The sequence below is a fragment of the Cydia strobilella genome, chromosome Z (genome assembly GCF_947568885.1).
Source record: "Cydia strobilella chromosome Z, ilCydStro3.1, whole genome shotgun sequence".
In the NCBI taxonomy this organism is placed as follows: Eukaryota; Metazoa; Arthropoda; class Insecta; order Lepidoptera; family Tortricidae; genus Cydia; species Cydia strobilella.
In genome coordinates, this window is record NC_086068.1 from 52420201 (window position 1) to 52439006 (window position 18806).

Consider the following 18806-nt stretch of genomic DNA (forward strand, 5'->3'; position numbering starts at 1 on the left):
TGATGATGCTGAAGTTAGGAGTTAATTTAATTAATGTCATACCTATTAATTAGCCCTTCCGCGAGTACGAGTGGACTTTAAACTAAAGCGATGAAATCATGAAGGGATTCATACTAAGAACCAGCTCGAGATCGCTTCACACTGACTGCGTATCAGTCACCTATTGAACTACGGCCTATCAGACTGGTAATAACTGGCCGGCGGCCGCAGCAGGCGGCTGCCGATAACACTCGGCCACACTACCACAGGGCGCTCGCTAACCGTCTTTTACAACTCTGCTGTTCAAATATAGCCCCTATTACAAACCGCAAATGATAATCGAAACACCAGCAATAACAAAACAAGCTCATTAACCGCTCGCCATACAGATCGGTATAGTTTTAACCAGTTTGCCCAAGGGGAACGTGGAGCATATTCGCGGGGGATACGTCCGCTTATCAGCACGTTGTCACTCGGAGATGTTTTATAAGTAAACGCTGCGCGCGCTAGCCATCATTGTGTCGGTGTATGCCGAACGGTGACCACGTTCTAATATCGAAGCGAAAGTGATCCATATAATGTTAGTTTTTCCGCAATGGAGACCGGATGTGGCCGGGGAGGGGTGCAGGGTGCAACGGTGGATGCCCGCGGACCGTTTCGCGCCCTACATTGCTAGACCAGTGATGTTACCTGCAGTACAAACACAGGTATTTTTTATACCAGATTATTCATCAATATAAAAAATATGAATTTCTCTCTTAGATACTTAGATATACCAAATATTAGTTGGAATTTCTCTTATCGTTTGTTGAATCCAAAGTATCTGTTTCGGAGTCAGAAATCACCTTTCCAAATTAATACTTTCATTTTAGATACTTGTTTTTCGCTTATGACTCTAGGACGTTTTTCGCACGACATCCCTGCCGACTTATGTCCTTTAGCAATGTCGATCAAGAAAGTAACGATGGACGATGGTGTTTTGTTTATACAGATTGACGAGGAGTCGTCGTCAGGAGGGTCGTCGCCAGAGCGCGAGCCACTCGAGGTTGCGTGCGGCTGGCGCGGCTGCGGCGCGCACTTCGGCAGCGTCGCGCGGCTGTCCGCGCACGTCGCGCGCGCACACGCACTTGCTCACAGGGATGGCCTCTTTTATTGCGGTTGGCGCGACTGCACCAGGCCTCAGAGAGGATTTAATGCACGGTTAGTATCTATTTAGAAAGTAAAAAGCTCTTCGGAGCAGAAGAGTTTTGCTACACGGAAACTTCAACCGGCTACGGGCTACGGCGTAGCGCCATGACCGTAGCTTCCTAGTTTTGAATAAGTTACATATCAACCCTTCAATTTTTAGTTTAAACGTAGGTTGTTTTGACATTGGTTACACTTATATTTTTTGTTGTACAGCTGCCATGCGATTTTAAGAAACAAGCTCAACCTCACTGTTAAGAAGATTACCGCGTCCGCTATACAATTATACATCCCTCCCTACTAATATAATATAGTGTGGAAAGAATGAATGGGCCCTGGAGGGAAAGTGCCTTAAAACCTTAAGTTAGCCTATTTTGCTCAAAGGAAACATTCTATTATTTTTTTAAAGAAACAAAACTGCATTTAAAGATTTTTTGAAATTCGCTTGTTTCACCCGGGAATCGAACCGACTAAAAATTTAAAAAAAAATAAACACGCTATTTTCAAGAAACATTAATATTAGGCCTTACACTCGTCTGTCGTACAAAATATCCATAAAATCGAACATTTAGTACTCAAGAATATTTTTAGACAAGCGAAATTACAGAAAAAAATGAAAAAACTGAATGCAGTTTTGTTTCTTATTCAAAATAAAAGAATGTTTCCTTCACCCTGTATATTCCCTACTAATATTATAAATGCGAAAGTATTTCAGTCTGTTGTCTGTTACCTCTTCACTCTTAAACATCTATACATATTATATTATAAAAAGTCCCTGCCGCGTCTGTCTGTATGTTTACGATAAACTCCAAAATACTGAACGGATTTTCATGCGGTTTTCACCTATCAATAGAGCGATTTTTAAGGAAGGTTTAGGTGTATAATTTGTTAAGGGTAACCCGTGCCAAAGATAGATATAACTCCGTAATAGATAGATACAGTCTAAGGAAAAAACGTGCCTCGAAAATCACGAAAATTTGATTCTCGATCAGACGGCGCCACTAGTTTTGGCCTACTCTCATATAGAGGGCGCTGACCGTTTCGTTTGTTATTTATAATTTTAACGCACATCAGTAAAAGAACATGGGTCAAAATCATATAAAAATAATTAATACAAAAAAAACATTTATCCATATTTAAATACATTTTAACGTATTTTTATAAATCTTCATTTTTAGTTTTAAAGTATGTCGATAGATGGCAGTGAATTTACAGCGGTTACAAAATTTACTATGACAGTACCACTCTATCTTATTATATCCTCTTTGCCCGTGCCAAGCCGGGGCGGTAAGTAAATTAGTGCATGCATGTGAATGAACATAAACACTGAACTTGCGTTTGTTTGTCAACAGGTACAAGATGCTCGTGCACATAAGGACGCACACGAACGAGCGACCGCACACGTGCAACCAGTGCAGCAAGAGTTTCTCCAGGGCAGAGAACCTTAAGATCCATCTAAGATCACACTCGGGTGAAAAGCCCTACGTCTGCCCTTATGAGGTAATTATTCCATTTGTACTTTTTATCATTTTACAAGGTTTTATTTACTGCACATGTACCTAAATACTGCCAGTGCCTTTTATCTTCCCTCACCTGTGACAATTTCAAAAAATTAACTAGCCTGTCCATCAGGCCTTATGTTTTTTATAGGTACGTAGCGAAAGGATAACAACAAAATACGTATACAGACAAACATGAATGTATATAGTAGATTTACTATTTATAGAATGCATGTTTGCAAGCCAAATGTAATTTTACAACGGGCTAGAAATATTGTAGTTAAAAATATATTTATTGTCAACAGGGTTGCGGCAAGGCATACTCAAACTCAAGCGACCGCTTCAAACACACGCGTACCCACACGGTAGACAAGCCATACTGCTGCAAGGTTCCCGGCTGCAACAAGAGATACACGGACCCCTCCAGCCTCAGGAAACACGTCAAAACCTACAAACACTTCACGTCCAAACACACGCCAGAAACGCACAGCCCCGAGGCCGAGGCCAGCTCGCCGGCAAAGGAAAACAGCTTCTCTTACAACAACATACAGTCCACATCACCAATGCGTATCCAGTACTCTCCACCAAGAAATACCTCACCTACGATACCACCTTACAATCCTATACTACCCATGAGCGATACGATACCGACCGCGCCGTACCCGCCCATTTTGGAGCCAGTCTACACAAGACCACTGGAAACTATGTACCCGTTGAGATTGCCTATTAACGAAATGTCGTATTTAGAGTACACGCAGATGTATGAGCACGCCTACAGAAGCTATTACTGCAACGGCGCCAGCTGTCCAGTACTAAGACCTGCAATCGGGGAAAAAATATACACGTACGAGGAACCCCGAATCGAAGCTTTTCCAGAAGTCATGGAGCTTGCGGAAGTGAAGCCAGTGTCGGATATGCCGTTAAACTTAAAATGCACCAAACGGGAGAGCAACCCCTTTGACAAAAAAGCCCCTCGCCTAGACTTGCCGTTAGATTTAAGCAACAAAAGATAGTATTGGCAGTATTAAATAAATTATTTTTATATAGTAATGTGATGTTCTTATTTTTTCCTTAATTATTAAAAATATAGTCATTCCCGGTACTTGCGCGAGACAGATCAAACATTTACACTGTTGCTGATATTCATCGTATTCAGCATATCTTTATCACTAAGCAAATATTTTACATGACGAGGTGAGTTTTCACGTGAGATAAAATACATAATGCTTTGTACAAACTTAATATTATATTAAAAAGAAGACTACCTGTTTTAATCGTCATCTTTTTATTTTGCAAATAACATACTTAGCATCGGTTGACCAAACTGTTTGTCATCGTTAAATAGTTCAAATAAGACGATACGTTTACAGAGTACGCTATTAACCTTCTTGCTGTACGTACTCGCCGCTGAGAGTTCGCGGTTCATACATTATGATTAGAATATGACCTGGACAGGGATAGGTTTGTTTATGCCATACACTGAAGAACCAGTCAAATAATCCACGTATAATACTTTTGTGCAGATTAAAAGATAACTAGTTAAAATACTTAAAATGTTGTTATGAAATGACAGACTAACCCAACATAAGTATATAGTCATTGTTGTGTAAACATATTCCGCTATAAATTTTTTTTTATGGCTAGATACATTTTATTATCAATTTGTATAGACAGTGGGCCAGGAACATATATCGTCAGTCATCGCCTCCCGGCTGATACTTTGTCAGATGATAGTTTAGATGCTATCACAAATTAAAAAAATAGTCACCGGTACCGCGGTGGAAACACCGTCAGTAGATGACAGGATATGTAAAAAAAAATTTTTTTCAGTCATTGCCTCTTGATTGATATTGTGTCAGATGATAATTTAGATGATATTTTAAATAAAATAAACCATCAGCTTTTTTTTAGCAGCGGTTGTGTGGCGGTGGAAAGACCGTTGATCGGAATCTGTTTACTTACACGTGAAAAGTGATTCCACTGTCCTAGGTATGAGCAAAATAACTTCTGCACCACTTCACGACACATGAAGACATTTTTAATTTAAAAAATAGTTATTTGTTATACAAGGGTGCAAATTTGTATTTTATCCGCGAGTGTTTCAACACACGAGAAGTAAAATACATTTGCACCCGTGTGTAACACAAAACTTTTCACCTCACTATAGCGAGGAAAGTGCAACATCCACAGGCGTTAGATCATCTTCATCACTGGAATTACTAATTTTTTTACGAAATTATAACAGAAAACTGGAAGTTGTGTATATTTACGCGAGAAGTTTTTAAGTAAAAAAATTGTTGACAATGTTGACATTTCTGACGTATGAAATGTCAACGATGCGTTTTGAAATTGCATCGACTCAACTTGTGCGTTCAGAATAATATTTAACATCATTATAAAAAACAAACGTTTCTTATGAAATTTTAAGGTTTATGACTTAAATTCATTAAATAAAGCTAAATTTGGTATTTTTTATTAGACTCAAACCATTTATTTAATGATAATTAATATCGAACGAACCATTACCATGAGCGTTTTACGTTTTTTTATCGGTCAAGCTACTTAAACACGCCCAATCCAAGGTCAAAATACTTTCCCCACTAGTGGATAAAACGCGATTTTCCCCGCTTGCTTTGAAGGATAAAAGACAACTTTCCGAGCTAGTGAGGGAGAAAAAACGTTTTTATACACCGATTTAGCCATCTGTCACTGACTGTCATCTCGGTCGAACTGAGGTTGCTAATTGGGTAGTTTGTAAGTACCGCCCACCTTTGGGTAGTTTACGTTGGGCTATAATTGAGTGGACAGAATGCTTCCACGTTTTATTTCCGTTCACTGTAGTAAACCGTCGCGGCGCGCCGGGTGACGTTGATCACTCTGTAAAGTGCGGATGGTGCAACTGGCACTTAATAATAAACTGTAATACATGGCCAATTGGTCAGCGATGAATAAAACATAAAAACATAATTTTAGGATACACAGTCGGCCTGTGATAATGTTGAACTTTCTTGTGATAATATTTATAATGTCCATAAGTTTGACCAAGTTTTTCCCTTATCCAGACATAGTAAGTGCCACTTGCACCATCCATGGTTAGCCACTAACTCGGAGTTAACAGTTAGCAGTTAACAGGGTTAAATTGTACTGGTAACTCCGAGTTTCAACGGTTAACCCCGAGTTATTGGCTAACCCTAGATGAAGCAAGATGGCCCTAATAATAGTAGGTACGATCTATCGACCACATATTTACTTGTCAATAGAATTTCAACCTTAACAATTTTATTGAAGGTTCAAATTAGATTGACATTCCCAAAATGAGATTATTTTCAAATGGATTACCATAACCTAACTATTTGGAATATATTCGGATATTTTGAGAAAACCTTCTATATTAGAGCGGCCTGGAAAAATGTTAACAAACTCTTTGTTTTTTGTGATAGAGCGATCCAAGAAAACAAACCTGTCCCCTAATTTGACAGTCGTAAAAGATGGCGCTGTACTGCGCCATATATTTTGTAGTCACTGAATTGCCAAATGTCAATTTTTGACGTCCAGAGTTACCGCATAACGTACGGAGCCGTGCAGCGCCTTCTTGTGTACCTGTCAAATTCGAAGAACGAAATTGTCTTAGACTACTCATCTAGAAAAACTAATGAATATTTGGTGTTAATAAGGGCTTTTGTGGACGCTACATTGGCTTAAGTCGAACAGAATAAGCTCTATATCCATGTCATAAGTACAATACAACAGGATACCCATAAATTGAATTCAGCAAAGCGAATTGAAATCAATTTGTCTAATTTATTTACTAACTAGCGCCCCGCCCCGGCTTCGCACGGGTGCAATGCTGATGTATTATAGATATAAACCTTCCTCTTGAATCACTATCAAAAACACGCATCAAAATCCGTTGCGTAGTTTTAAAAATCTAAGCATACATAGGGACAGACAGACAGCAGGCAGCGACTTTGTTTTATACTATGTATTGATGACAACGTAATAAAGTGATCAACATTTTGCCAACCACGATTTTGCGCCACCAAACATAACAGCCGTAACAACCCTTGGAAAACCAGGGGCCCATTTCTCGAACGCTATTAGACTAATGTGAGACTAATATTAGTCGATGAACTGTGAAGTCTTATGGGATACCATGGCAACACACTAATAATATTAGACTAATAACGTTCGAGAAATGGGCCCGTTTTTTTAGGGTTCCGTACCCAAAGGGTAAAAACGGGACCCTATTACTAAGACTCCGCTGTCCGTCTGTCTGTCACCAGGCTGTATCTCACGAACCGTGATAGCTAGACAGTTAAATTTTCACAGATGATGTATTTCTGTTGCCGCTATAACAACAAATACGAAAAAGTACGGAACCCGCGGTGCGCGAGTCTGACTCGCACTTAACCGGTATTTTTATTTTTTTATTTTTTATTTTACAGGACCTTTATACTGTTGTACATATCGGCCCTGTTAAGTCTGCGCCCCAGTTTGAATTTGGAATTTGTTGCGCGGAAATACGGGTTTTCAATGGATGTTTCAGCTGTTATGCATGATGGGATAGAATTATACTAGCATACTGGCAACGATAGATATAACTCCGTAATAGATGGATACAGTCTAAGGAAAAAACGTGCCTCGAAAATCAAGAAAATTTGATTCTCGATCAGAGGGCGCTACTAGCTTTGGCCTACTGTCGTATAGATGGCGTTGACTGTTTCGTTTGTTATTTAACAATTTTAACGCATATCAGTGAAATAACATGGGTCAAAATCATAAAAATAATTAATGCAAATAAAAAAAAACATTTATCCATATTTAAATACATTTTATCGTATTTTTATAAATCAACATTTTTAGTTTTAAAGTGTGTCGACAGATGGCAGTGAATTTACTGGGGTTACAAAATTTACTATGACAGTACCGCTCTAGTATAAGTTACTCTATGATACTGGTATTGACACGGGTTACTTAGGAGTAGGTACCTTTAAAAACACGTTCACATTAAGCTTACAATAATCGGTTTACAGTTGCCAACAGATAAGCGGCCTAGCGGCCAAGGTATACACATGTCTGAACAAAGACCCTATTATCAAGACCTTAAAGTGCGTGTTCAGATATTTTTATACATATCTATCTACCCGTATTTACCCGTCTTACGTAGTTGGATGCAATCCGATGATAATTTCTAAACCTCTAAAAATAAGCTTTTTGCGAACGAACCGGTAAACTACTACTAATAGTGTTCTGTGTTCCTGCCGGTGAGTAAGGTTCTCAGAGCTCGAGGGAGAGGAGTGTTAGGGTCGGCAACGCGCATGTAACTCCTCTGGAGTTGCAGGCGTACATAGGCTATGGAGACTGCTTAACATCAGGCGGGCCGTATGCTTGTTTGCCACCGACGTAGTATGGTATATTCAATATGGTAACTGAAGAGCAGAAAGTACCCGAACAATGGACTAAATCAAATATAATATTATTGTACAAGAAGGGTGATCCAAATAATTATCGACATAATTATCGACCTATCAGCTTACTACCGAGCCTCTACAAACTGTTCTCCCAATGCATCCTAAGCAAAATATCGGCAAAAATTGACAATAATCAGCCAGTAGAGCAAGCAGGATTTCGTAAAGGCTACTAAACCGTCGACCATATTCAAACTCTGGAAAGCATAATAGAGAAATACAGGGAATTCCGAAGGCCTCTTTACTTAGCTATCATAGACTATCAAAAAGCTTTCGACTCTATATCACACATTTCCATATGGGAGGCACTGAAAGCGAACAATATAGACGAAACTTACTGTAATATAATAAAAACATCTACGACAACAGCACTAGCAGAGTTAGCCTTAAATCAACTGGCCCGGAAATAAAAATCAAGAGAGGCGTAAAACAAGGCGACCCTCTATCGCCCAAGCTCTTTATTGCTGTAGTAGAGATGATATTCAAAAAACTGAACTGGAAAACCTTTGGCATAAAAATAAACGAAAATTATCTCAGTCATTTACGCTTCGCAGACGATATAATACTATTCTCGGATACAGGTTTACAACTAGAACAAATGATACATCACCTAAAGGTCGAGAGTGCAAATGTGGGACTGGAAATGAATCTGCAAAAACTAAACTTATGACCAATTATTCAAAACCACCGATAAAGATAAAGGATGAAAGTCTTGAATATGTAAATACTTATATATGTATATCTCGAAAAACAAGTGTATTTTAGTAGGGACAACCATCTGGAAGAAATAAATAGAAGAATAAATATCTCATGGCAAAAATACTGGGCCCACAAAGAAATATTAAAAGGAGATATGCCACTTACTGTAAAAAAGAAAGTAATGGATAGTGGCATCCTCCCTTGCTTATCGTACGGCTCACAAACATGGACATATACAAAAGAAGTAAAGGAAAAAATCAGAATATGTCAATCAAACATGGAACGATCCATCCTAAAAATTCGAAGAAAAGATAAGGTACGCCTCACAAAGATAAGAAAATTAACCAAACAAAATGATTTCTTACTCCACTCTATGAGGTTGAAATGGAAATGGGCAGGACACCTCGCCAGAACAGAAGACAACCGATGGACGAGCCGTACCGTAGCATGGAAAGGACCCAAAGGAAAAAGAAAACGTGGAAAACCATTAAGAAGGTGGGTCGATGACATTAAGGACATAGCGGGAGAAAAATGGCAAACAAAAGCAAAGGACAGGAAACAATGGGCAAAATTGGAGGAGGCCTTTACCCTACAGAGGGGTTCTCATTTGGAAAAAATATAAATTATTTTCAGTGCATGAATTAATAATAATAATATAAGTAAATAAATAATTAAATGTTCTGTCACAATTAAATTACGTAAGTTATAAATTCAAATAAATAATTAATAATAATGTCACTGTAAATTGAAATGTTTAATAGTTATTTGTGCAACAAGAGAGGAAAGTTGGTTTTTCTTGCGAGTGTTTATTTTGAGTCCCGAGAAAGCGAATGATTCTAAGGTAGAATCTTGAGCGTAGCGAGGGACTCAAAAACACGAGATGTAAAATAACTTTGCTCTCGTGTTGCACACATAATTTTTCACCTCAGTAGTGAGAACATATTAAAGGTTAAAATGTGTTTCGAATTTCACAGAATAAACAGAAAAAAAAAGTATTATAATATGTACGATACGATACGATACGATACGATACGGGACGGGACTGGACCGGACCGGACCGGACCGTACCGTACCGTTCCGTACCGTACCGTACCGTACCGTACCATACCATAAAAAAATGTAATAAAAGTATTAAGTTCATGGCCTTCACTAAATTAAAAAGCTACATTGTTTCACTCCCTGGAGTGAGGAAAGTCGCACCTTCCTCACTCCAGGGAGTGACGAAAGTAGGCTTTGTTCGATCTGCTAAGGTGAAAAGTAAAAATTTATTTGTTTGTTGCATGTAAATGAAAAAAATGTTATGCATGTACAAAAATGAGAAAAATAAAAGGCTTATTTTATTTAATTTAATTTAAAACAATCAATTAAAACCATTTACAAAAATTAGCCAAATAGCCTATTATTATTAATAAAAACTTCGTATTTCAAGTGTATCATTTCACATAATCCACAACATAATAAAACACAATGACACCCATCAGTTAATGTTTTGCACTTTTCAATCTTCGTACCTCAGTCTAATTTAATCTTGATTCTCTAAGGGCGTGTCGTGACAATCTTTCAACAAGGTTGGGTCAAATTAGTAGTCATAGCCATGAGGTGATTCGCTAGGCTCGTACTAGGCGGGACATGCCTTCCGTGATCGTGTTTAGCGCGTCCAAGTCCTTCCATGCCGTGTCTAGGAGGTGAGCCATGCCGCGCTGCTGTAGTGTCAGGAATTGTTTCAAGTCTTCTTGTGCACCTAGTGGGTAAGAGAGAGAAAGAGATAATAGCGTGAGTTGTGGTACATTTACACCTGTGTCGTGTATTGTCGCTTATACCTTCGTAATTCTTAGGTAAAAAAAAATCCAAAGATCATTTAAGTACCTATGATGCCGTTAGTACGCGGTCAATCTTTTAAATGAATGTCGTTTTTCAAGCAGCAATTTTTTTTGTAATAATGTGCGGATATCATACTGCATTATAAGAGAATAATCGAGAGAATAATAGAATATTATATTATTAAAAAAAATTTTTTTGCAACTTTTCTATTTGTAGCAGTCAAGAAGACTTCTACTCCAAGCACTGAAAATTGTGTTTGTATGGGAGGTATTTTTTTGTCGAAAAGACAAACTTACCAAAGTTAAAAAAGCCTCAGGACTATCTCAAATTGAATACAATAAAAAAAATGTTTGCTATCATGAAAAGAGGACGTAATAAGGTATAATTTAGGTTATCTTAGTTAAAAATAAATTAAAAATATTTTTAACAGGAAAACTTGGTAAACACTGCCAGAAGACGATGTTCAAAGGAATATAGGCACGGTGGAGTATATGTTGCTGAAAGTCACAGACAACCTAAGGTTATATTATGGTTGTATTTTTATGGTGTGGTTTGATATCCACAAATTATTAAAAGAGAGGTACTGCTTGAAAATCCACATTCATTTAAAAGATTCACCATGTCACGCATGATCGGATTTTTTCGTGTCCACACTTTAGGTATGACAATGACGTCTAAAAGGTTAACCAAATTCTATGCTTACTATTTATACGGCTAAATAAGAAAAATATGATTTACCTTTAATATAAAAAAAATATGAAGCGCAGTACATTTAATCAAATTCATAGCCATGTTTAAAGAAACTGCAGCCGTAGCGATGTATCCTTTCACGGTAAGGCTTATATGTCTTATTGACTCTTTCTATTGATTCATAAAAAAAAACATTATTTTTAATTTGTTACGAGATTCACGATGCCTTTGCTAATAAGTTGATAACGTAATTTACCTACACATTGAATATTTAAAACGTATACAATGTTGTAATTTTTTATTTCGTACAAACACGTCCAGCTTTTAGTTTAACAACAGAGTATAGTTACGGAGACAAAGCTAAATACTACGGTGATTTTCATTATACTTTAAAAATTCATTTTTTTTTTGTTCTATTAACTGTTAATTTATACTTGTTAGCTTCCGAAATGAGAGCCAGCACACAACAATAAGAAGTATGTGTGTGTGTGTGTGTGTGTGTGTGTGTGTGTGTGTGTGTGTTTGACTTGATTTTTCTTGAAACACGAAACCTTGACAGCCAAGTTAGTACGAATTGTTGAATCGACCCGCAAAGATAAGTTACCTGGATCTAGTTGGTACCGCTCATGGGACCCGCTGCCGATGGCGCTCCGCTGCAGTCGCACAGCGCTCAGCAACTCGTTCAGGCGGCCCTGTGCCAATTCAAAATATTTTCATCGTACAATGTTCATACAGAAGTCCCGCTGTCTAACAAAGTCAATGGTTCGTCTAACGCATACTTTGTTCAAAATTTGCTGGTCCAAGCACCAACGAAAGTCGAATGTACCCATCAGTTTGTTTGTAACTAGTTTCCATAATACGTAACTCTTAAGTAGAACCTTCCTAAGATCAGTAAATTCAGAGCCGGATTTCCATCTAGGCCCACAAGGCCCGGGCCTAGGGTCTCAGGCAACCAAGCAATGGTTTTCAGATGGAGAAGGAGGCCCCCCATAAATTCTAAGTGCTTATGACATTCTAGGGGCCCTAGGTCTCTAAATCCGAGCCTGCCTACATTCACTACTATATACTTAAATACTCCTATAGGCTCTACTTAAATACTCCTAAATGACTGTCGTAAACAATATTAAGTAAGTATGTCGATTTATAAAAGCTATTTAAACTAATTCGCTAGCTCTTGTGATGTCTGTAATATAATATTACAGACGCGATGCCGAGACGCGTTTGCTTAAGCAGGGTGCCCACTACAAACCCAGAAAAAAATCCTGACTTTTCCCTGACTTTCCATGACCAATTTCTCTAATTTCCCTGACCAAAAATGCTTACATTGAAACTTATTTCCGTAAAGTATGAACATCTTTTAAGAAGATTTTTTTACTCTTATTCGGTGGCAAACAAACACACAATAAGCGGCCACCAGCATAGATAGCCTGGGGGGTTTGGTTCGGCCTATTACCTCGCGCTCTGGTTTAGGAGTATTATTTAAATAGTGGTTAATAGTACCGGGCTTTAAGGCTTAATGCCAATTTCCGGTTAAAGACCAAAGCTTGCCCACCCACCCCCAGCAAATTTACAGTGAGCCTAAAAGCTACGCTCCGTGAGTGCTGCAAATTTGAACTTCTCAATAATTAAATATTATGCTAGCCTAACCGCCCTAACCGGCGATAGTCCGACCGCAAGACCAAACGCCGAACCACATCGAAGTTAGATAGATCAAAAGGCAAATACTTTGTATGTGTTAAAATCATCACCCATCTGTCCGGTCAAGCAAACACGATATAGGGTAATAACACTAATAACAAAACCAACTTAAAAAGCGAGCGCGAAATTTTTCATTACCGATTACATACACAAATTGTGAGCAAAGCTTGAGCATGAACAAGTGGTTAAAAGCGACACCGAATGCTGCGATCTTCGCATAGGCCATAGATAGTACGATCCGGTTTTTTTACGTACTTATGAACTTGCCTTGAACTTTTTCTCATTTTTCCCTGACCTGTCTTGAAATTCCCTGGCTTCCCATGACCATCATTTCCGTTCCCGACTTTTTCCTGACTTCTCTGATTGTCCCGAAAGTGGACACCTTGTTAGGTAAGTCACACAAACCTAGCCGCCGCCTTACAATCGAAGATACGCTCTCATTTTAAGACGATAGTCGCTGATGTGTCCTTGAACGTATCAGCGTCTCTGTACCCGCACCCCGCTCACTGCGATCGTACGTGAATTTCGTCCGCTGCACCACAATGAGGTTCAAAGAATAAGCTACAGCCCAGAGGCGCGCGGTTGGCGCTATACTCGCATCTTTTGTAGATATTTTGTCGTTTGAGTATGAGTAGATAATGCGTTTAGTGGAGATCGTAAATTATAATAAAAATATATTCCCTTATGCATTATACTTTACAAGCCTCAATTAGTTAATTTGTGTTTTATCTGGTTTCTTACAAATAAGTACCTAAGTCAATTCGACAGATTAAGATTTATAGCTAGAGCTTGGTATGTACTAAATTGAGGCGTACATTGAGTTTATTTTATTATAGTATTTTTTTCCGTAATAAATAAATATAAATAATGCCATTAATAGTTAACTTATAAAATTAAGTACCTACTACCTAGTCTACCTACATACCTATATACAATTTTTGGAATTGTTACCTACCTATTAGTGTTAAACTAGTATTATTTTTCGAAGTTCGAAGTTTTCTCAAACATTACGTGGGAATATCATCATTATATATTACAAGCGCGCTACAACCAAATCAGCGCTCTGCCGTTCTTTATTTTTTGGCCACAATAACTTGGATCTTTTTAAATCGAGAGTGAATAGACATCTTTTAGGTAAGCATGATCCATCCTAGACTGCATCGGCACTTACCATCAGGTGAGATTGCGGTCAAATGCTTGCCTTTTTCTAATAAAAAAAAAAAACTCCGATATAGTGGTTAACGGCTATGTATGGTTGAGGAATGGCAGCCAGCGAAACACGTGATAGTTTAGATGCTAATGTGAATAAAAAAATTGTCAGCCGTTTGTATCTCGGTGGACCATCAGCTGGTGACATGAACATGTAAAAAAAAATCTTTTCAGTCATCGCATCCCATTTCATATACTTTGTCAGATGGTAGTTTAGAATTTAGATGATATTGTTAATAAAACAAATCGTCGGCCGGTTGTATCGCGGTGGAAAGACCGTCAGCTGTTAAAACATTATTGTTAGTTTAAAAGTATTTTTTATTGATTTAGCCGTTAAGTAGAAATAACCAAAGTTAGCCGCAAAATGGCCCGTTGTATTATTTTTATTACGGTGAAACCATAAATTTCAGGAAAAAAGTTAAATGTTATATTTGTTGAACAATAAATGAAGATTCATATATATTTTTTTCATAATTTTTTTGATTACCGATTTAGAAGAAATACGCTCTAGACAGTAACAGTAAGTAAGTATATAGTTTCTGAATTAAAGACCTACTATTTACCGTTATAATAATTTACCACCTCCACGAAATGCAAGGTGTATTCGTATCTGAACAAGTAACTAACTATTGCATTATAGGATAGATATTCGTATTATCGTTACGGTAGTAAGTAGTACGTTAGATTTTTTCCTTTCGCCTTAATTTATAGTTTCGCCAAAAAAATACGACAGGCCGTTTTAGTCTTTTTACTAAACGGCTTAATCAATTGTAAGGGTCATTATTTATAAATAGTTTTTATTTGGATTATGCCTACATTCTTTTATGATTAGCTTATAGAAGAATATTGACTCTTACTTGTCACTGTTCGTTTTTATCATCAAGCACCACCAATCAATGGGAGATTACCCAATCACCCAACACCATTAAAAAAATTTTAACTTAAAAATAAATATCTACACACAACGTAAATAGATAGCCTATATTAATCAATTAATTATTATTTTGTTAGGAATCGAACTTTATTAAAAACGTTAAAGTGGCAATATGTCCGCGCATGTTAGAAAACTTTTATTTTTATATTTCAAATGAAGCTTTCTCAAACATAAGTTGAAATATTGTCATTATTTTTAAGTAACATATATAAGGTATCTATGATTGTCTAGTAAGGTCAATAGGGTTAGTGTGGCATAGAGGTAAGTGTGGCTGGCCTTCACATTGGGACCTGTGGAATTCATTTTGCGGGTAGGAAAACCTTTTAATATTTTTTAACAAAAAATCTTATACAATAGTTATGTCCGCAGTCACCTCACGCTATTCTAAACCATCTCACGCTATTCATATTAATGGAATTAAAAGGTTACAAAAGAAATTTATTAAATCACTCGCGTTTAGGACTGGGCAAATTTACCGCGAGTGACCGCCGTGATGCAGTAGACTCTGTCTTGCTTTTCAAAATTATTCACTCAGTACTAGACCCCCCTACAAAAAATAAGTTTCAGAGTTCCGCGTAGACGAGAGCGCCAGTATCGCAAAAAAGACCTTTACAGTACATATGGTGCTACTTTCTCGCACTAGTGCGTAAAGAGCACTTTTCGTGCATATGGCCAAAGTTTAAAGGGTCATATGTACTATAAAACTTTGTACCTACGATACACGTGCGAAAAGGTAATTCGCAACTCGTGTCGATTTAAAACACTCCCTGCGGTCGTGTTTTAATTTATCGCCACTCGTTTCGAATTTCCTCTTTCCCGCCCTTGTATCGTAATAGTACATTACAGTACATATGGTGCTACTTTCTCGCACTAGTGCGTAAAAGAGCACTTTTCGTGCATATGTCGAAAGTTTAAAGGGCCATATGTACTGTAAAACGTTGTACGATTCACGTGCGAACAGGTAATTCGCCACTCATTTCGAATTTCCTCTTTTCCGCACTTGTATGGTAAATAACTATTGTGATACAAGTGTGCTAAGTTGGTTATTACACACGAGGCGATATTGTGCGCGCGAGCTGTAAGCGAGCGCGCAATAAGAAAGTCGATATGTGTAATGACCAATGCACACGCGTTTCATACTACGTTTTTCAGCACACTTGCGAGGAATAAACAAAACTTATAAATGAGATTTTTTTTTGTCAAAACAGTAAAAGTACAATTTTCAAAATGGTGATTTACAGTTTTAACATCGGATAATTGCACAAAAGCGTGCTGGGTACTTATTCGCCAGTTCATTGAAGTAAGCTACCAACACGTACGTTTTAAAAGAAAGACTGGGCGTTTTTGCTGATTTTCCATTGTATAAAAATTACATATGCCGCCAATAATTTTTACCCGATTTTGATGGTTCTCGGCTCTTGAATCTATTAGTATTACTGGCAGCGTCAATTTTATGCGTTCTTCATTTTCAATATACGAGGGGCGTTCAATAAATTCTCGGTATGTGAATGAAAACAAACAAATACGATAAGTTTAATATTTTTATTTTTCAATATACTCCCCCCCTATGTTGATACACTTAAAAGATCGATCTATTATTTTTTTTAATCCCTCATAAAAATAATTTTTATCTTTGGTGTCAAAATGCTCCTTCACTGCCGCCTTCAACGCTTCATCGTCAGAAAATCGATTTCCACGCAGATCCTTTTTAAGATTGGGGAACAAAAAGAAGTCACTGGGGGCTAAGTCCGGACTATACGGTGGGTGAGTAATAGTTTCAAACCCAGATTCAAGAATAGCCGCCTTGGCAATATGAGCAGTATGCACAGGGGCGTTGTCATGCAGAAGCAGAACACCTTTGGTTAATTTTCCTCGCCTCTTGTCTTTGATTGCACCCCTTAATTGACATAGAATATTAGCGTAGTACTGTCCTGTGATATTTACACTCTTTTGTTTGTAATCGATCAGTAATATTCCTTCACAATCCCAAAATATTGTGGCCATGACCTTGCCAGCTGAAGGGATGACCTTGAACTTCTTGGGATGAACTGTACCCTTAACGTGCCACTGCATGGACTCCTGTTTACTTTCTGGGTCATAATAATGAACCCAGGTTTCATCTCCAGTAACTATCTTTTGCAGCACCTCATCAGGATTTTCACCGCACAGGTCAATAAAATCGGAACAACAAGCTACTCGCATATCTTTCTGAACCGGTGTCAGCATTCGCGGAACCCATCTCGCACTTACTTTTGACATATTAAGATGGTAATGGATAATATCATGTATGGTACCAACAGAAAGACCGGTTATTTGAGCTATTGATTTTACCTTCACTCGGCCGTCTTCCAATATAAGTTTTTCCACTTTGATAATATTTTCTTGTGAAGTAGCTACTACAGGCCGGCCTGGTCTAGGATCATCTTCAATACTCTCTCTCCCACGTTTAAATTCACTTGACCACTTTTGAATGGTAGATAAAGAAGGAGCAGACTCACGGTAAACACAATCCATTTCTTCTTTTATAGTTTTTTGATTTTTACCCTGATTGGTCAAGAATTTTATTACGGCTCGATGCTCTAATTTAATTAACATTGTTAAATCGCTCATGGTGCTCACGTTTGTTCGGCAATTGCAGAAAAACAAGAACATATCGGTTTGAATTTTACTTTTTTTTTTTAAGTCTATGAATGACTCTTAGTGGCCAGTAACAAAAGAAATACTCAAAAAGGTTGTAAGATATCAATATCGAGAATTTATTGAACGCCCCTCGTATTTTCAATGCTACAAATGACATTTTCGTCAATATATAAACTAAAAAACCGGCCAAGTGCGAATCGGACTCGCGTTCCTAGGGTTCCATACATTACACAATTTAAACAATGTATTTTTTATGTAAAACGTAAGTGAAAAGTCTTTAAAAACCCGTAAGGGTCGGATCAAAACCTAAGTAATTAAGCCCGACTCACGCTTGACTGCACATTTCTAATAGGTTTTCCTGTAATCTTTAGGTAAAGATCTATATTGTGTAATTTTTTCAAAATTTTAGACCCAGTAGTTTCGGAGATAAAGGGGGGGGGGTGATAATTTTTTGCCTATTTTCTTGAATAGCTTCTAAAATGGTTTATCCTAAAATTACAAAAAAATACATTTGAGATTCTCACAATGAGCTCTTTCATTTGATATGTAACACAATATAGTTTGAAAAACTTTATTTGTTAATTATCACATTTACCCCCCAAAAGTGGCCCCCATGTTTAAAGTTCATTTGTTTACTTTACATGTTCGTCTTTGGGTCACAAACTTACATATGTGTCTTGACTTATGGTCCTATATCCCCTAGATGGGGCAGAGGGCATCCACAGTGCTCCGCCATCCCGTTCGGTCTTGAGCTTCGCGCTTCATTTCACTCCACGTCTTGCCAATGGTCGCCGCCTCTGCGATGATAGTCCGCCGCCAGGATTGCTTAGGGCGACCACGTTTCCGCTTTCCTTGGGGATTCCAGTCTAGGGCTTGCCTCGGGATGTGATCCGGGTCCCTTCGGAGCGTGTGGCCGATCCAGTTCCACTTGCGGCGTTTGATCTGCTGGTCGATCGGAGTCTCACCGCAACGTTCCCACAGATC

At 38.0% G+C, this 18806-nt stretch overlaps 2 protein-coding genes across 4 annotated transcripts in view; one reads left to right on the top strand and one right to left on the bottom strand.

Moving 5' to 3' along the window:
* Window positions 1-491: 491 nt before the first annotated feature.
* On the top strand, window positions 492-3713 carry LOC134753892 (zinc finger protein GLI1-like). The gene is made up of 4 exons (XM_063689854.1): window positions 492-686; window positions 971-1179; window positions 2517-2664; window positions 2969-3713. The coding sequence occupies exons 1-4, from the start codon at window positions 558-560 to the stop codon at window positions 3674-3676; spliced, it is 1194 nt and encodes a 397-aa protein (XP_063545924.1). The 5' UTR covers window positions 492-557; the 3' UTR covers window positions 3677-3713.
* A 6498-nt stretch (window positions 3714-10211) lies between these two features.
* Window positions 10212-18806, bottom strand: part of LOC134753950 (probable nucleoporin Nup54) — a 42836-nt gene continuing 34241 nt past the window's right edge. The window contains exons 11-12 of one of the 3 annotated variants that reach the window (XM_063689979.1): window positions 11946-12033; window positions 10212-10571 (exon numbers count right to left, since the gene is read on the bottom strand). In XM_063689979.1, coding sequence (XP_063546049.1) covers window positions 10438-10571; window positions 11946-12033 — 222 coding nt within the window. In that variant the 3' untranslated portion in view covers window positions 10212-10437. The remainder of the gene's footprint in view (window positions 10572-11945; window positions 12034-18806) is intronic. The other 2 variants (XM_063689980.1, XM_063689982.1) reach the window with 2 other exon arrangements.